Source organism: Abramis brama, assembly GCF_963993115.1.
Source record: "Abramis brama genome assembly, chromosome: 11".
In the NCBI taxonomy this organism is placed as follows: Eukaryota; Metazoa; Chordata; class Actinopteri; order Cypriniformes; family Leuciscidae; genus Abramis; species Abramis brama.
Genome location: NC_139973.1, coordinates 15,957,617 through 15,973,531, shown reverse-complemented (window position 1 = coordinate 15,973,531; position 15,915 = coordinate 15,957,617). Strand labels below are relative to the sequence as shown.

The 15,915-nt window shown below is 37.5% G+C and overlaps 1 protein-coding gene across 1 annotated transcript in view; it reads right to left on the bottom strand.

The window, feature by feature from the left end:
- raver2 (ribonucleoprotein, PTB-binding 2) overlaps window positions 1-14,113 on the bottom strand; it is a 76,537-nt gene extending 62,424 nt beyond the window's left edge. The window contains exons 1-2 of the mRNA XM_084128747.1: window positions 13,796-14,113; window positions 56-122 (exon numbers count right to left, since the gene is read on the bottom strand). Of these exons, the coding sequence (XP_083984873.1) occupies window positions 56-122; window positions 13,796-14,047 (319 nt within the window). The 5' untranslated portion in view covers window positions 14,048-14,113. The remainder of the gene's footprint in view (window positions 1-55; window positions 123-13,795) is intronic.
- Between the last annotated feature and the right edge of the window lie 1,802 nt (window positions 14,114-15,915).

Genomic DNA, 15,915 nt, shown 5'->3' with positions numbered 1-15,915 from the left:
GAAAAGAACCATTAGAAACATGAGAGCAGAAGGATGACTGAAGGAGGCCAATTACCTGTTCCTTTGTTCCGGTCCACAAAACAGTATTTGAGTTCGTACTCTCTCAGAATTTCATGGACCTCCTGGGGGGAATGAAAAAGAGACAAAAAGTGAGAAAATTCATTCCTCACTGTATGTAGATTATGTATAAATAAAGAGTGAGAGAATAAAACTGTGTTTGTTTTTCATTATATAAAAGAAATTATATTATACAGCAGTTAGATCCTCAAATTTAAATTGGCTGAGCGTTGCTCCTCTTTCATTTACTGGTGAGTAAATGGAAAACCCGGAGTGGAGCAAGAGCTAAAGTTGTGAATAAGCTAATACTAAACTAATAGTGTAAAATAAAATAAATTGTGGCAGGGATAGACCGTTATTACACTCTATATTTATACACTATACAATGCACATTTTAAAAAACACTATTACGTCACCAAAATACATTGATCCACTACAATAATCTGTCTGTAGCAAGGAATCATTCTGAAAAGTAAAAGGTTGGAACACTATTGCAGTCGGAATATGCAAAATATGCCTAAATAATATATAGCCTCATATAGGGATTTGGAAAGATGCATAACTGGTTTAACAAGGTGTTAACTTTATAGGGCAATAATTTCTCTTGCATGCATATACATATCGTATAGGGCTGATGATTTCATTTGTGTGAGGATTCAAGAGGAAAGAATGGTGGCACATTGTGTGAGTAATGTCACATTTGGCCTCCAGCCATCATTTAAGGAGAATCTGAGACATAAAATATCTCTTTCAGAAGGGTTTCTTCATTTTCTGAAATCAAATAAAGGTCATAAATGTTTGTTTTTTCTGGTGAAACGCATAAGAAAAAATATCATCAGAGAAATATCATTAAAAACTCTGAGATTCAGTAATAATAAATCCAGTGAGTGATCATCCGTATAGGGCACCATTCAAACAAATGTTCTTTTTATCATTATGAAAATCGATACAATTAAGGTGTGGCCATGGAAATAGGGTTCCCAGCTGCAGCCACACAAAGAAACAGTGTCTGCTGTTATCCATCAGATAAACACACAAACGCTGTCTCATAAATCTCTTCCTCTTCCCTTTTATGCACACAGCAGGCCCTGCTGTCACATCTCGAACTTGTAAAGAGAGATAAACCAGAGGTGCCCACCCTGGCTTTGTGTTTTCTCTAGCAGGTCATAAGGAACATCCAGAAGGACACACTTGAATTATGACAAAGGGACTTCTGGATTCGGCAGGGGACACGGCATACAGAAACAGTGTGGGGCTGTTAACATGTGCTACGCTGAGTTACTGTTCACTGCGACGTGTAATTTCATGTAAACCTGCCGGTCTATCGAACTTTCACAATGATTTTACTGAGGAGCTAAAATTGTGAATTTCATGTTGATCTTAAGTTAAGTGATCTTAGCCCTTAAGATTCCTAAAAAGTGTGTCATTAGACCAGTTTCATGATTCTGTCTAGCAACTTGTGAATATAATAGTTAAAGTGTTAGTTTAGCCAAAAATTTAAATTCTATCATTGATTACACACCCTCATGTCGTTCCAAACCCATAAGACCTTCGTTCATCTTTGGAACACAAATGAATTAAACGATATATTTACTACCTTTCTGAGCCTTGAGAGTGGTAATAACGTTGCAGTCTATGGGGGGTCAGAAAGTCCAAAAATATCTCCATTTGTGTTCCGAAGATGAACGAAGGTCTAACGGGTTTGGAACGACATGAGAGTAAGAAATTAATGACAGAAATTTAATTTTTGGGTGAACTATCCCTTTAAGAAAGAACTGTCCATCTCCATGATGGATCAATTCAAAACTCCTTTTAAACTATTCCAGAGCAAATACAAAAATATTGCAAATTGTTATAATTTAATAAACATAAACAATAATTTAATAATAATAATAGTTTCTGCTAGCCCTACTTTGATGAAATTTCAGCAGAAAATAAAACACTTTAAGACACTTATAAAGCTCAAAATATACTTAGGCTAGTTTTTTTTCATGTGTGCTAATGAATATGTACAGTGCGCACAACGTACATTTAGTCATTAGCATAGCGCACGCATACTGTACGCACATTTTTATATCAGTGTGTACTCTGTAAACTCAGCTCACAAATGTGCCTTGAATTATTTTTTAGCGGGCCCACAAGGTGACAAAACTGGCCTGAGCCATTGTTTCACATTCTAAAAAGAAACAGAAAAGTCAGAACTGCAACAACAACAAACTACTGGAGACCCCAACAACATTATACATTAAACATTAGATTTTCCACAGTGAGCAAAGAACACCTGTTAGGTGTGTGGACACAAGCTCTGGATTGCTGATATTTATTTTTTAATCAGTAATTATGTGGTTTCTTAAATCTAAAATCTTTTCGTCTGTGCAGTTTTCTATTGATGCGTGAACAAAACTTCTCTAAACATATGTAGGGCGCCTGCCATCCAATAATCGTAAAAAGCTTTGTTACTTTTAATATGAAGCAAAGTCTTAACTTTAAAATTCTGTCGATTTTATTATGAAATTTAACAAATAAAACGTTGTTTTAATAGGGAGTGACAGATCACTGTAGTCGCCTCAGTTCAAGCGGCAGCACGGATCAAGCGCATATGAACCGATCATATCAGCTCCTCTTTACTACTAGCTATAGCACAAAATAAACATGGCTAAACACCAGAAGGTGTGTTGAAAGATACATTACAACTTACTAAAATTAATCCTGTCTCATGTATTCACTCAATGAATGTTTCAACTGGGGAAAGATGTCAATAAAACAGCTTAGGCTATACAATGTCACTTACAGTAATGTTACATTTTCCTCAGGAAAGCTGATGTCCATAAACTCATTAGTTAGCTAGAAAAACAAATAACTCTAGAGAAGAGCATTTTGCTAAATATATGCAGTGTATCACATAACCTGATAATGATGTCTTCATTATTTAAAGCATGTTTGAATAAATCTGTCATGAAAACAAGTTATTACAGTTTATTTTCACTTAAATGTTTATATTTCGCAAACGAACTGGAATAGAAACCATTCTGTTAAAAAGTTGATATACAAACGGTCTTATGTGCAAGTTAAACAATTTTAGCTATTTGAGTGTTGATTATTAAATACATTTAATTAATTAATTATTACTTTATTACTTATTTTCAGTTTCGGTTTTCAGCCAAGTGCATCCTGAATTTTCGTTTGCGGTCCAGAATTTTCATTTCGGTGCATCCCTACTTTTTATGATGTTCAAGACTAATGATTTTTAGAAGGCGGCTGGCTGATTCTGAAATGGTGAACGGGAACGTGGTTTGTGTAACACATTACTAGCTGTTTGATCATGTAGTTAGACCAAAGGCTAATCATATCAATTACCGTTGAGTGTCCGATGTTGTAAAGAGTGATACATTAAACGCATTACCATTCTGATACATCGCCTTGTAGAGATGACCCTCATGTATAATTCTCTCTTCCTCTTCTTCTTCCAAATCAGTTTCTGGTTCAGACATATACGGCTGAATTAAACCGATATTTCCACTTGCCACTGTGTAGTGTTTACTACAGTTGAGTGGATCAGGTAGTCCGAGCTGGTGTGGGACTAATTTGCATATTCATGGTTCAGCGTATACTAAAGGAAGCAAGGGTGTAGTTACATTCAAGCTGTTTTAAGGCATGAAGAAATTATTTTCACAGGAATATTTTTTTAAATATGTCCTTTTGATTATCAAAGACGAGTATTTAGAGATAAAATTATAGCCAGCAGGCAACTTCAAGAGACAAACACAACTCTAGTTTAAAAAAGTACAAAGACATTTTTACCTGTCATTACTTCTGGAGAGTAACAGCACAGAGTCAGACACTGGACAAGGATGACATTTTTCAGTGTTCTTGTGTCAACCGCATGGTATCAAATGGAGTATGCTTTGAAAAGCTAGGCCTATGCATTTGGATGTCCACATACACTATGTTTGTCTCAGAACTGAAGTATACTTTGGATTTAAGAGGTTTTGTGTGAACTATGACTCAACCACTCAAGCAAGCACTCTGAGCTTCCATTTAACATATTTGATGTGCTCTATGTATATTCGAGTACTCAATTTCAATTTAGCCATGTCAAGTAACCGGCAAAATACCGGAAGTGGTGCATCCCATGGACGAGAATCCATGAACTGCATTATTAGACTGTTTTCTAAGGCTGCACGTTTTAAAACCATATAAAAAACCATACTACAGCATAGATAATGAGATTGAGAATACACAAAGACTATGATTCAATTAAATGAATGATGGTTTAATATATATGCACTTTAATTATTTACATGCGCCTCAGAGCAGCTCCATTCACTGTAAATGCTGCTCCACATGAACTGTTATCATTTACATGCGTGGAGCTCGTCTCAAACGTCATCTCTGCATATGCTGTGCGCTTGGGTTGCTTATAACGTTAATCTGGGAACGCAATGTGTGCCATTTCATTAGATTTGTAATGTAAATCATTTATAAACTTACGCCAACACAAGAGAATACATCAATATGTTACTAAAAATATACAAACATTTAATCATAATTTCAATTGTGGAATACACCTGTTGGGTGCTTTCGTCGCTTACCCTAGCTTTCAGCCAGAAGCAGATATCATCAGGTGGTACCCAACCTTCCTTGAATGTTTCAAGGAACTATCAAGCATTCTTTTTGCTCTTCTCGTCCATGCCTAAAGCTGACAACAGCCGCCATGCTGATTTGGCAAGAAAGCCTCTGCACCCCACTTCCACAGGGAACAGCCATGCCTGCCATCCTTTGTCTTTGCACTCCTGGATTAAAGGCTGATATTTCAAGGCCTTCCTCTCATGAGCCTCCCCACAGCCCTCATCCCATGGCATGGTCAGCTCGATTACAATGATTTTACGGTGTTTGGCTGACCACAGGACGATGTCTGGGCGAAGAGCTGTGTTGACCACTTCCGGAAACTGCAGCCTCCTTCCGACGTCAACTGTCATTTCCGAAGAGCTTGTGGCTTGCAGCAGATTGGATTTTGCTGATGCCCTGGCTGCAAAGGGTCTGGTTCCCTCCTTGATGAAGGTGATACTTTTTCTCTCATCTGTGCGACCTAGCCTCTTCTTGCACCTCTCTCACTCAAATGTGTCGGCCAGGGACAGGAGCACCTTGTCGTGGCGCCACCTATATCGACCTTGGGTTAAAGATGTTTTGCACCCTGACAATATGCGTGTCAGTGTCCCCTTTTGACCACAGAGCTTGCAGTATGGGTCGTCCTTAAACCCCCATGTGTGCAAATGAGACTGTGAAGGAAGGGTGTCGTACCCGGAGCTCAGCAGGAAAGAGATGCTGTAGGGCTCCAGTCTCCACAACTCTGCCCATGTGATCTTACGCTTGGGCAGATTCCATTTTGTCCACGCTCCCTGGGATGCTTGTTTCACTGCTCTGGACAAACGCCTCTGTTCCACTTGAGCTCGGATTTCTGACTAGACCATGCCTCGCTTAATCTTTGTGCTTGCATTCCCGAACTGTTGGAAGTGTGTCGACCCCAGGCCTTGGCGGCCTATGCAGGGATTGCCAATGATGTCATGCCACTTCAGTGAGCTTTCTGTCTGTTCACAGGCTGAGCTAACTGCCCATTTACGGCCTGATCTTGTAATGATGCCTGCTTGCTTTACCCGGACGTCTTTGGAATCTCTCAGACTTAACGCGACTCTGCATTTTGCCACCTTGAACTCCTCCACGACAGATGACAAAAGGAGCTGCAGCTGTCCTGAACGGATGTAGAGGCCCACCAAAGAACATCTCCGCAGGTGCTTCTTGGTTTTCCTCTTGATGCCTTCTACAACTGTTATGGGGAACTCATAGACTGTGAGGAGCCAAATAAGCCTGGGCAGAAGACCGTGCTGGTACAGCCAGGTTTTAAATTTTCCGGGGAGTCCGGACCTGTCAATCTTCTTCAACTATTCTTCGGTTTGCTTCACAGCGTCTGCAACATTGCCACCATCTTTTAGTGATGCACTGAACCACTTTCCCAAGGGGAAAGTGTTCTCAATGGGGCTGTTCTCAATGGATGGAATGACCTCGCCTTGAACTTGGAGTCCAAACGTACTCGTGACTCTGCCCTTCCTGATCACCAGCCTTCTGGACTTCCTGGCCTTGAATGACAACCTTGCCCAAGTTGCTATGTTATCCAGGGTTTCCAGTACCCATCTTGCTTGAAATTATTGTTGCCAGTTGTTATTGTTAACTCGTCCATGAAACCCTGCAGAACCGGCTGAATGATGCCTGATTCCAGGACGGGGCCACAGGTTATACCTTCTGCTGCTGTTATTAGAAGGTTCATGCCCATGATAAAGAGGATTGGGGAGATGGTGCATCCCGTTGGGGTCAAAATAAGAGTTTAAACCCTCGATCTAAGTTTATGTTTTGATGTCCATGTTCTTGTTCAAGAAATTACAGTGGCTGTAGCATTTATATCATAAAGAAGTTGCCAAATATTAAAGATTAAGTAAACATTTGAATTGAAAATGTTTTTTGGACTATATTAAACAAGGATTTGATCTGCAGTAAAGTGTAACAACAACAGGCTGCCCTCTGCAGGCATTTGCTATAATACATAATGTACATAAGATGATTGTTTATATATTGTATTTTAACAGCTCTATAAAACAGTTCTATAAAACCATATGTTTAGGCCTACTTGTTTTTGATACTTTATTTGAACCAAATATTATTGCTTCATTGTTATATATGTTGTTGTTTTTTAAGTCATTTTAAAGGCTTGGGTCTATTTTTACTACCACAAAAAATATCAGATTACTCGATTAATCGTCAAAATAATAAATTATTGATAATAATAAATTATCTAAATAATCGTTAGTGACAGCTCTACAATCGTGGCTCTTCAGAAGACCAACTTGATTCTTGATAAACCACTTGATTCCTATATTACATTTAAAAAGTTTTGACCTTTTTGAATCCTCAGAGTGTTGTTTACATGACAGAGCTCTCAGGTTTCATTAAAAAATATTGTCATTTGAAGATTAATGAATGTTCTAAGGGTTTGGAAAAACCATGAGGGTGAGTAAATGATGACAGAATGTTAATTTTGGGGTGAACTAACCCTTTAATTATACTTTAATGGTTTTGTTTATTTTTTTATCTTTCAGGAGGTTGACAGGCCCAGCCCCAGACCACTACATTTCACTGTACAGACAATAACAGCTTGGATATTCTTCAAAACTTCTCTTTTTGTATTCCACAGAAGAAAGTAACATGATTGTGAGTAATGAGAAGAAAACTAGACTAATATGAGTAGTAATATGAGTATTTGAATTTACTTGAATACTACTCATATCAAGTCAAGTCAAGTCAAGTTTATTTATATAGCGCTTTTCACAATACGAAAGTGAAAGTGAAAGTGAAAGTGACACGTGACGGCCAAGTATGGTAACCCATACTTGGAATTTGACCTCTGCATTTAACCCATCCAAGTTAATGCACACATTAGGAGCAGAGTAGTGAGTAGTTAACACACACACACTGCAAACGTGGATACACACACCCAGAGCAGGGGGCAGCCTTTGTGTGGCGCCCGGGGAGCAATTAGGGGTTAGGTGCCTTGCTCAAGGGCACCTCAGTCATTTCCCACCGGTTCTGGAATCGAACCAGCAACCTTTGGGTTACCAGTCCAACTCCCTAACCACTAGGCCATGACTGCCCATACAGATTGTATCAAAGCAGCTTCACAGTATTAAATTAAAATAATACATCAATGTTTGTTTCTAGTGGAAAACGTCCACGTTTGGTAATGCTGATCAATAGTATTGTTGATTGATTAATTAAATTAAATATCCCCAACTGAGCAAGCCAAAGGCAACAGTGGCAAGGAACCGAAAAACTCCATCAGGTGACCTAATGGAGAAAAAAAAAACTTGGGAGAACCCAGGCTCAGTCGGGGGCCAGTTCTCCTCTGGCGTTTATGAACTAGAGGTCGGATTTAACTGTAAGATTAAAAGTATTATATGAATGCCTGGCTGAAGAGATGCGTCTTTAATCTAGTTTTAAACTGGGAGAGCGAGTCTGAGCAACGAACAGTATCAGGAAGACTATTCCAGAGTTTTGGAGCTAAATGTGAAAATGCTCTCCCTCCTTTGGTGGACCTAGATATCCTAGGTATGACCAAAAGCCTCGAATTTAGTGATCTTAAAGACCGCGATGGATTATAGGGCGATAGAAGATCTGCGGCACTCCATAGTTTACTGGAGTTATGATCGATTTTTCTCCATTTAAATAGACAAAATGGTAGCGGTCAGATAAGTATGATCTGAACCAGCTTAATGCTTGTCCTTGAACACCAGTATAATTTTGTAGTCGATCTAAGAGTATTGTGTGATCTATAGTATCGAACGCAGCACTAAGATCAAGTAAAACTAGTATTGAGATACAGCCTTGGTCAGAAGCTAATAGTAAATCATTTGTGATTTTAACGAGCGCAGTTTCAGTGCTATGATGTGGTCTGAATCCAGGCTGAAACTTTTCATAGATGTAATTTTCTTGCAAGAAAGAGCCCAGTTGGGCGGATACAACTTTTTTTTAGTATTTTAGACATAAAAGGAAGATTTGAAATGGGTCTATAATTTGCTAGATTATGTGGGTCTAATTGTGGTTTCTTAATGAGAGGTTTTATAACTGCCAGTTTAAATGTTCTTGGAACATGACCTAAAGATAAAGATGAGTTAATAATATTGAGGAGAGGCTCTTCCACTATAGGTAACACTTCTTTCAGTAGTTTAATGGGTATAGGATCTAATAAACATGTTGTTGTTTTAGATGAAGTGATAAGTTTATTTAACTCTTTTTGTTCTATAGTTGTAAAGCATTGTAATTGTTCTTGCGGGGTGATAATTGAGGCTGAATTATAAGGCGCGATTGAGGATTGAACATTTACAATTGTAGTTCTGATGTTTTCTATTTTCTCAGTGAAGAACTTCATGAAATCATTACTACTAAACTGTAACGGAATATTTTGTTCAGGTGACATCTGTTTATTTGTTAGTCTAGCCACGGTGTTAAATAAAAACCTATGATTGTTTTGGTTGTTTTCTATTAGTTTGCGGAGGTGCTCAGCCCTGGCCGCTTTTAGGGCCTTTTTATAACGTGACATACTGTCTTTCCATGCGATTCTAAAGACCTCTAAATTAGTTTGTTTCCATTTACGCTCTAAATTACGGGTTTCTCTCTTTAGAACATGCATAGTATTGTTGTACCATGGTGCTTTACTTTTCTCTCTGACCTTTTTTAATCTAATGGGTGCAACAATATCCAATTTTCCAGAGAGAATGGTGCTCATAGTGCTAGTTAATTCCTCTAGTTCATCTGTTTGTTTGGGTTCACTGAGCAGCTGAGACAGATCAGATCTGTTAATATATTTATTGCCTTCGATATGTCTGAAAACCAACTGAAATTGAGTAGACAGCACAGACATACATCTAATCTAATTTACAGTACGTATAAACTACTTTTTTTTCAGCTTCAAATTCTGTAAAGTACTACTTTGGTAAATGGAAGAACATTTAGTCTAATTCATTTTCTTTGCCATTTCAAAGAGCAATGCATTCCCTCCCTCTCCCTCTAGACAGAGTCAACAAGACACTTTCCACACAATGAAGTCTGCCTCAGTTATGGCTTTCTCTTAACACATGCATTGTAATGGCCCATAAATGGCCAGAAAGCCTGAGTAAGCATCCGGATACCATTAGAAATGGATCACAATGTCAGGAACAGCATCGGCCCGCTATGATTCAACTAAACATCTGGGACGTTTGAAAGCTAACAGAACGAATGGAGGTTACTGCCCTTGATTAATGTCCCTGCGCATGTTCACCAATGAAGCACAGTTCATGCTGAAAGACGGTCTGCATTAACAAGAGGATTTAAAACTAAAAGAGGGAAGTTAAAACTAAAAGAGAGAGGAATTTATCAGTGAGAGTTTAAATATGCTCACTTCTGTATAATTTTTGTACTGAACGAGAAGACATGGCCACGATGAGATAGGTATTTTTTTTTTCTGAATGTGTTGTAGGTCTGTGACATTGATGAAAGCTGCTAACTACTATTTCACAACACACTTTTAAATATGGTAGTTTTTCATTATTAATCTGCAATGTGCAGAACAAATTTGTTATTGTCAATCAATGAGATAATCTTTCACTAAACTTCACCCCCTTGGTTACTGTTGCTAGGTAGGACAAGCTTTTATACTAGCCCGGCTCCAGGCAATGTCAAACATGGATGGAAAACTAACAGGATTGTGTGCAATACCTCAGGAATTAATTATGAAAAACATCTAGTTTCCATGTACAGTACAGTACAGTACTTTAGTCTGACTCCTAGTAATTATATTTAGTCATAAATGTCATGCAGCATTTAACATTTCCACAACATACTCATTATGGTACTGTAAATTTCTTAGTTGTTTTATTGACTATGTAAAATAATTTAATTTATTCTATTTAATTTAATGTTTTTCAATAAACTGTTCATAATGGACAGCAGAACAACTGTCAAACTGGATTTAATTGTCTGAGATTTTCATTGTTTCACTTTCATAGCATTTTAGATGAGTTTAACAACTTTCACTGTATTTTAGTCTCAGTTTGGTCAGGCTGCGGTCTCCTACTAAACACAGTACGCATGATGAAATTTCAAGGTTTTTGCACACAGGAAAGCCAGATAGTGGGGTGAGACATGAAAACTCTTATCAGATGCAGAGCTTGCTTTGTCTTATGGTGACCCGATTCAAGAGCCAAGGTGATGAAAGGTCAGGACAGAACAGAGAGAAATTTAAACCAGTCAAAAACTAATCTTCAGAGGAAAGGGGAAAGGAAACAATTTATTCTAGCGAGCAACACTAGGTAAACAGTAGGAATGCTTCGATCAGGATTTTTTGCAGCCGATGCCAAATATCGATTTTTATCATCACATACCAATCCCGATCATTCAAGCTTTAAATGAGTGATATGTAAGCTCTCTTTTGACTGTCACTGTTAACCGCCTACACACTGAAGGCATTTTTAATGATTTCATGTGATTTCAAGTGGCATACTTGGCTTATAACTCTACAAAAAACAAGGTATCATCAAGTACATGTATTTTCCATGTTTGGAGGTTCTTATGTAACAACACTGCTGAATCTGATCCCTTAGCAATTCTAAACATATAAGACAGATTTTGAAATCTATTTTTATTTAGGGGTAGGTGATAAAGACCTACTGGTTTCAAGGATTACATTCAAAAACTGACAGAAGACAGCTTGGGGACAGTAAATTATTATTTAAATTATTATTCATTTGTTTCACATATAACTCAGGGTTATAGTTAACTAAAACATAAAAAATAATAATATTTGAATTAAAATAAATGTTAACTGAAAAAAGGCAATATTTCTCATTTTCATTTAGTTTAACTTGATGCACTAAATTAATTAAAACTGAAAAAATGACTAAAAATATAGACCTATTTTTTTAAAAACAAAAAAACTAAAAATGACTAAAACTTTTACATTAAAAGGAAAATATAAAAAATAATTCACAATATTAATAAATAATCTCTTGATATAAAATACCACTGTAATAAATAAATAAATAAATAAATAAATAAATAAATAAATAATAGTTTGTCAAAAAAACATTCAAAAGGTGACTCAAAAACTTTTACATATACTGTATATGCATATATATATATATATATATATATATATATATATATATATATATAATTTCAATGTTTTCATTTTCATTTTATTTGTTTGTTTTTTTGTTAACTGTTGTGAGAACATGCACCTCCATCCTCCAGTGCTGAACATCTGCTACTGACAAACCAACAACAAACCTGTGGAAGAGTGGACAGAGCTCAACCGTGGGGAGGGGGTGAGATCACCCAAAATATGAAGCACATCAGATGTCACCTAACAAAGAGCCAATCAACATGATTTCTGACATTTATACTGCCCCAACCTGTGACCGACCAGCTCCTAAATTATTCAGTATAAGGAGCGGAGTGATTGTGTATGTATGAATGAGGGACACAGACAGAAAGAGAGCGAGAGCTGCTTTGCCTGACATGTGTTCTTAGTGATAAGCCGCTACTCTGTGACCCGATCACAGCGGTGGTGTGCACCTGACACTTTTCTCCAAACTGTTACTCACTGTCGTGCTGTCTAAGGTTATAGGTGCTTGTAATACACAATGCAGTAGGTGCTATGTGAAATAATATACAATAGTATATCAAAACAATTAATCATAGGGTGAATTCAGTATGATTGGGACACTTTTTGTCATTGAGATGACTTGGAAAAAGTGTCCCAATCAACCTGAATCCACCTATTAAAAAAAAACCCAGCTTTTTGCATGAGATATTCATCATGACAACCTAATATGAAACTACATGTGTTGAGCACTGTTGAAGAGCAGACGTACAGTGCGGCGGCATCTGTTCAGGGGATACTAACAATTGGATATTAACTGCATTCATCTCCTCCTGAAGCTGGGGAAATATTACACCTTCCTCAAGGAGCCAGGTATCCGACATGTTTACTGACATTAATAATGTGGGGGAAACTCTGTAGGAAATGCCATCGGCAGCAGCTACCTCAGCTCCTTGAATATGAAAATCTCCCACTCAGAGTTCAGCTCACCGCTGTGCTGTTCTCCCTGCCTGAACGCCCTCAGCCGGATCTCAGTCTGTCCACGAGCAAACATGCCTCAAGACAACGTCTAACCACAACCAGGCAAATTAATAAAAGCTGCTGCATGCTTCCTTCATTAAGTAAACAAGTCATATGTAAATATCATAACCGTTTTAAAAGGAACTACATCAGTATATCAGCAAATCAATAGGAATAACGTTAATTTGACAAAACATAAAAGAAAAACCATTATGGCTCATTCAAATGAGATTCGTTACTGTATGAGTGTTAACATACGGAATTTATTTCGAAAGAAGTCCAGTACCTAGGCTATATTAACAGTTACACGGAATTAGATAAATGTTAATGTTAATGAGTGTTTTAGTTGTATTTGTTATGTTGTAGGGGTAGGCTACATAAGACAAAAAGATTGATTTAAAACTGAACCAGATAGGACGGTGAGCAGCTCGTTTTCAGCGGAACTCGGCGGCTAGACGGAGCGCGCGGCGCGTTCATCAAAAGGTGCCGTCGGGCTGTTATTTTACTGCATATTTTACGCTTTTGTGTTTTCGTTTCACTTCAGTGGTGATTCACAATATACATTTTGTTATTTTAAGGCAAATAACGTTTTGGGTTGCGCGCAAACAGTTAATAGCCTACTACAGCTCTTCCGATGATAAACGTAAAAGTTTCAGCACTTTTCTATTCATTCATCTTTCAAGGTCCCTTAAACGGAACTCTTTGCGTTTACTCAGCCGTTAATTTGATGCCAAATATCCGTATTTCAAACTAACATTTGTTTAATTTAACTTTCTAGGAACTTATTTGTGTTTGCACTTTTTTTTATTTTGGCTGAAAAATATACATCATACGTGCTGTGCTAAACTGTCTGTTTATATACGTTAGATGTAAGTTAACGTAACCACGTGAAATAATAAAAGCTGTTACATGTATCTTGACAAACATACTTAATGAGCCCTTGGAAATGTGTTTCTTTTTCTCATGAACTAACTTAGTGAGCAGTGGAACTTTCACTTGTCAGGCTGATGTAGCCTATGTAAATCTCTTTACCTGGTTAGTTGTATCCTGTGGCAGGTTCTTAATAAGGATCTTCCTCCTGTTGCTCAGCTCTCTGCGAGTTTTCTCCAGCCGTTTCTCGATCTCCTCGGGATCAAGTTCCGGTAGATCTCTAAGGATGGTGATCCCCTCGGATGCTGCGTCCTCTTCCTGTCGGCTCGCGGGGCTGTCGGACTCCGGGTGAGGTGAGTTTTCCCGCTGTATCCCGTGCACGCTCGGCGGCTGGATGGATGAAGCTGCCGCCATTTTGAAGCGCTCGGTGGAAAGTGAGTCGGAGAGAGCGGATAGGTGGGCGTCTGTGCTTTGAGTCAAACCACTCTAGATAGAAAGTAAGTGAGGATGAGCCCCGACACAGTACAGCTGGCGACCTCCACCGATGGAAAACGAAACATTCTGACTGACTGTCAGTTTCTTTTTTCCCTTATAACCAGGACAGTATTTTAAACAAATAAATAAATAAACGAATATTCTGAAAAGAACAATGTCATACGATAGCAAGTAAAAATAAAATAAAAATATACCAGTAACACATAACGGTCTATGATAATGATGTAATAAAATAATATAGTTCTAGTGTGCAGATATACCTAGTGTTAATAATAAAAACATTATCAATATTTAAATAAACCTAGTATTTATTTATTTATGCGAATCATTTTTAAAGCACATGCAGTTAAAGTCACTATGAATTCAAAATTGACAATTATTTTTTATGGAATGCAATATTTATTATAAATTATTTATTCGTGTAAATCATTATTTTAAAAGATTATGTGCCCCCTTCCCCTCCTACTTGCAAGGACATCCCTTAATTCTCTTCTCTGATGAGGTCTTTTTCGTCGTGAGGACGGGCGGGACAACCTGTCAATCATATGAGATCACATTAGAAAATTACAATGATTTAAGGATCCAATCAGTTCCCCATGGACAAAATCATTTTTTTTTCTTTTTTTTTTTTTTTTCTCGTTAGAGAAGCTGCTTCATTTGGATAGGCTAAGGCTACATCACAATACGAAAAGCCTATCGCAACTTCAGTTTCATGCCAACTTTAAAGGTAGGAGATTTTTTTTTTTACTAGTTAAAACTCTCTTCACATCCTGATAGCATCAATAGTAGAAGTGGTCTAAATATAAAAAAAATTATATATATTTCTGTGGAAGTTTCAGGAACCAAAATGTTCGTCCAATCATTGCATTCTGTCCGAACGCAATGATACGATGTCCTACCTGCCTTTCAACATAGCCTATGTATTTCCATACCTTGCGCACCCTGCTTGTGCAGACATTACACATCATTAGCGCATTCCGTAAGGCCATGAGGTCGACCGATTGATTGGTTTTGCCGATTAATCTGCACCGATAACCGATTGCTGGAACAATTGTTATAGGCAAAAATTCATACCGATAGTTTTTCCAGGTTGCGTCAGTTGCTGGAGCGGCTGAGAAGGGTCCGCTGTCATTATACAGTACGAGAGCGGCCTCTAGAGGCGAAATAAAAACTATCACTGATGCCTCGTGGAGTTTGTTTTGACACGCGAGGCTGTGCGAACACTTCAGAAACGGATTTAAAATATAGACAACACTTCATATATTCATATCATTATAAAGTAATTAATTTGTTGACCTGATGCTGCATTAGTAGAGAAAGAACAGCAGTATGTTTTCTGTTGAGGCTGAGAGGATGCTAACATTAGTACCTCAAGCGGTTAAAACAATGTGACAAAAATACACGCAAGTCTGGCCCAAATGTTTAATGTCACAATGTTACCATCTATTTACATTAGTTTGTCTATTTGTTCGCTTTTTTGTTGCATAAAGCTAGTGACATGAGAAACACAACAAATCAGAAACGCATTCGATTTCAGTTCTTTTTTCATTGTGTGATACATATTTTCATTAGACAGAATTATCAAGTGCTCTAATATAATCAAATAAAGTGTGAGTATACATTATATACAATATGTATCTAAAATCAGTGTTATGGCCTTTGTGTAGATATTTATAAATGGCCATCTTTAAGCATGACTGTTTGAATTTATATGAAATGGTAACACTTTACAATAAGAGCCCATTTGTAGCACTAACTAAGGTTAATAAAAATATGAGCTTATTCTG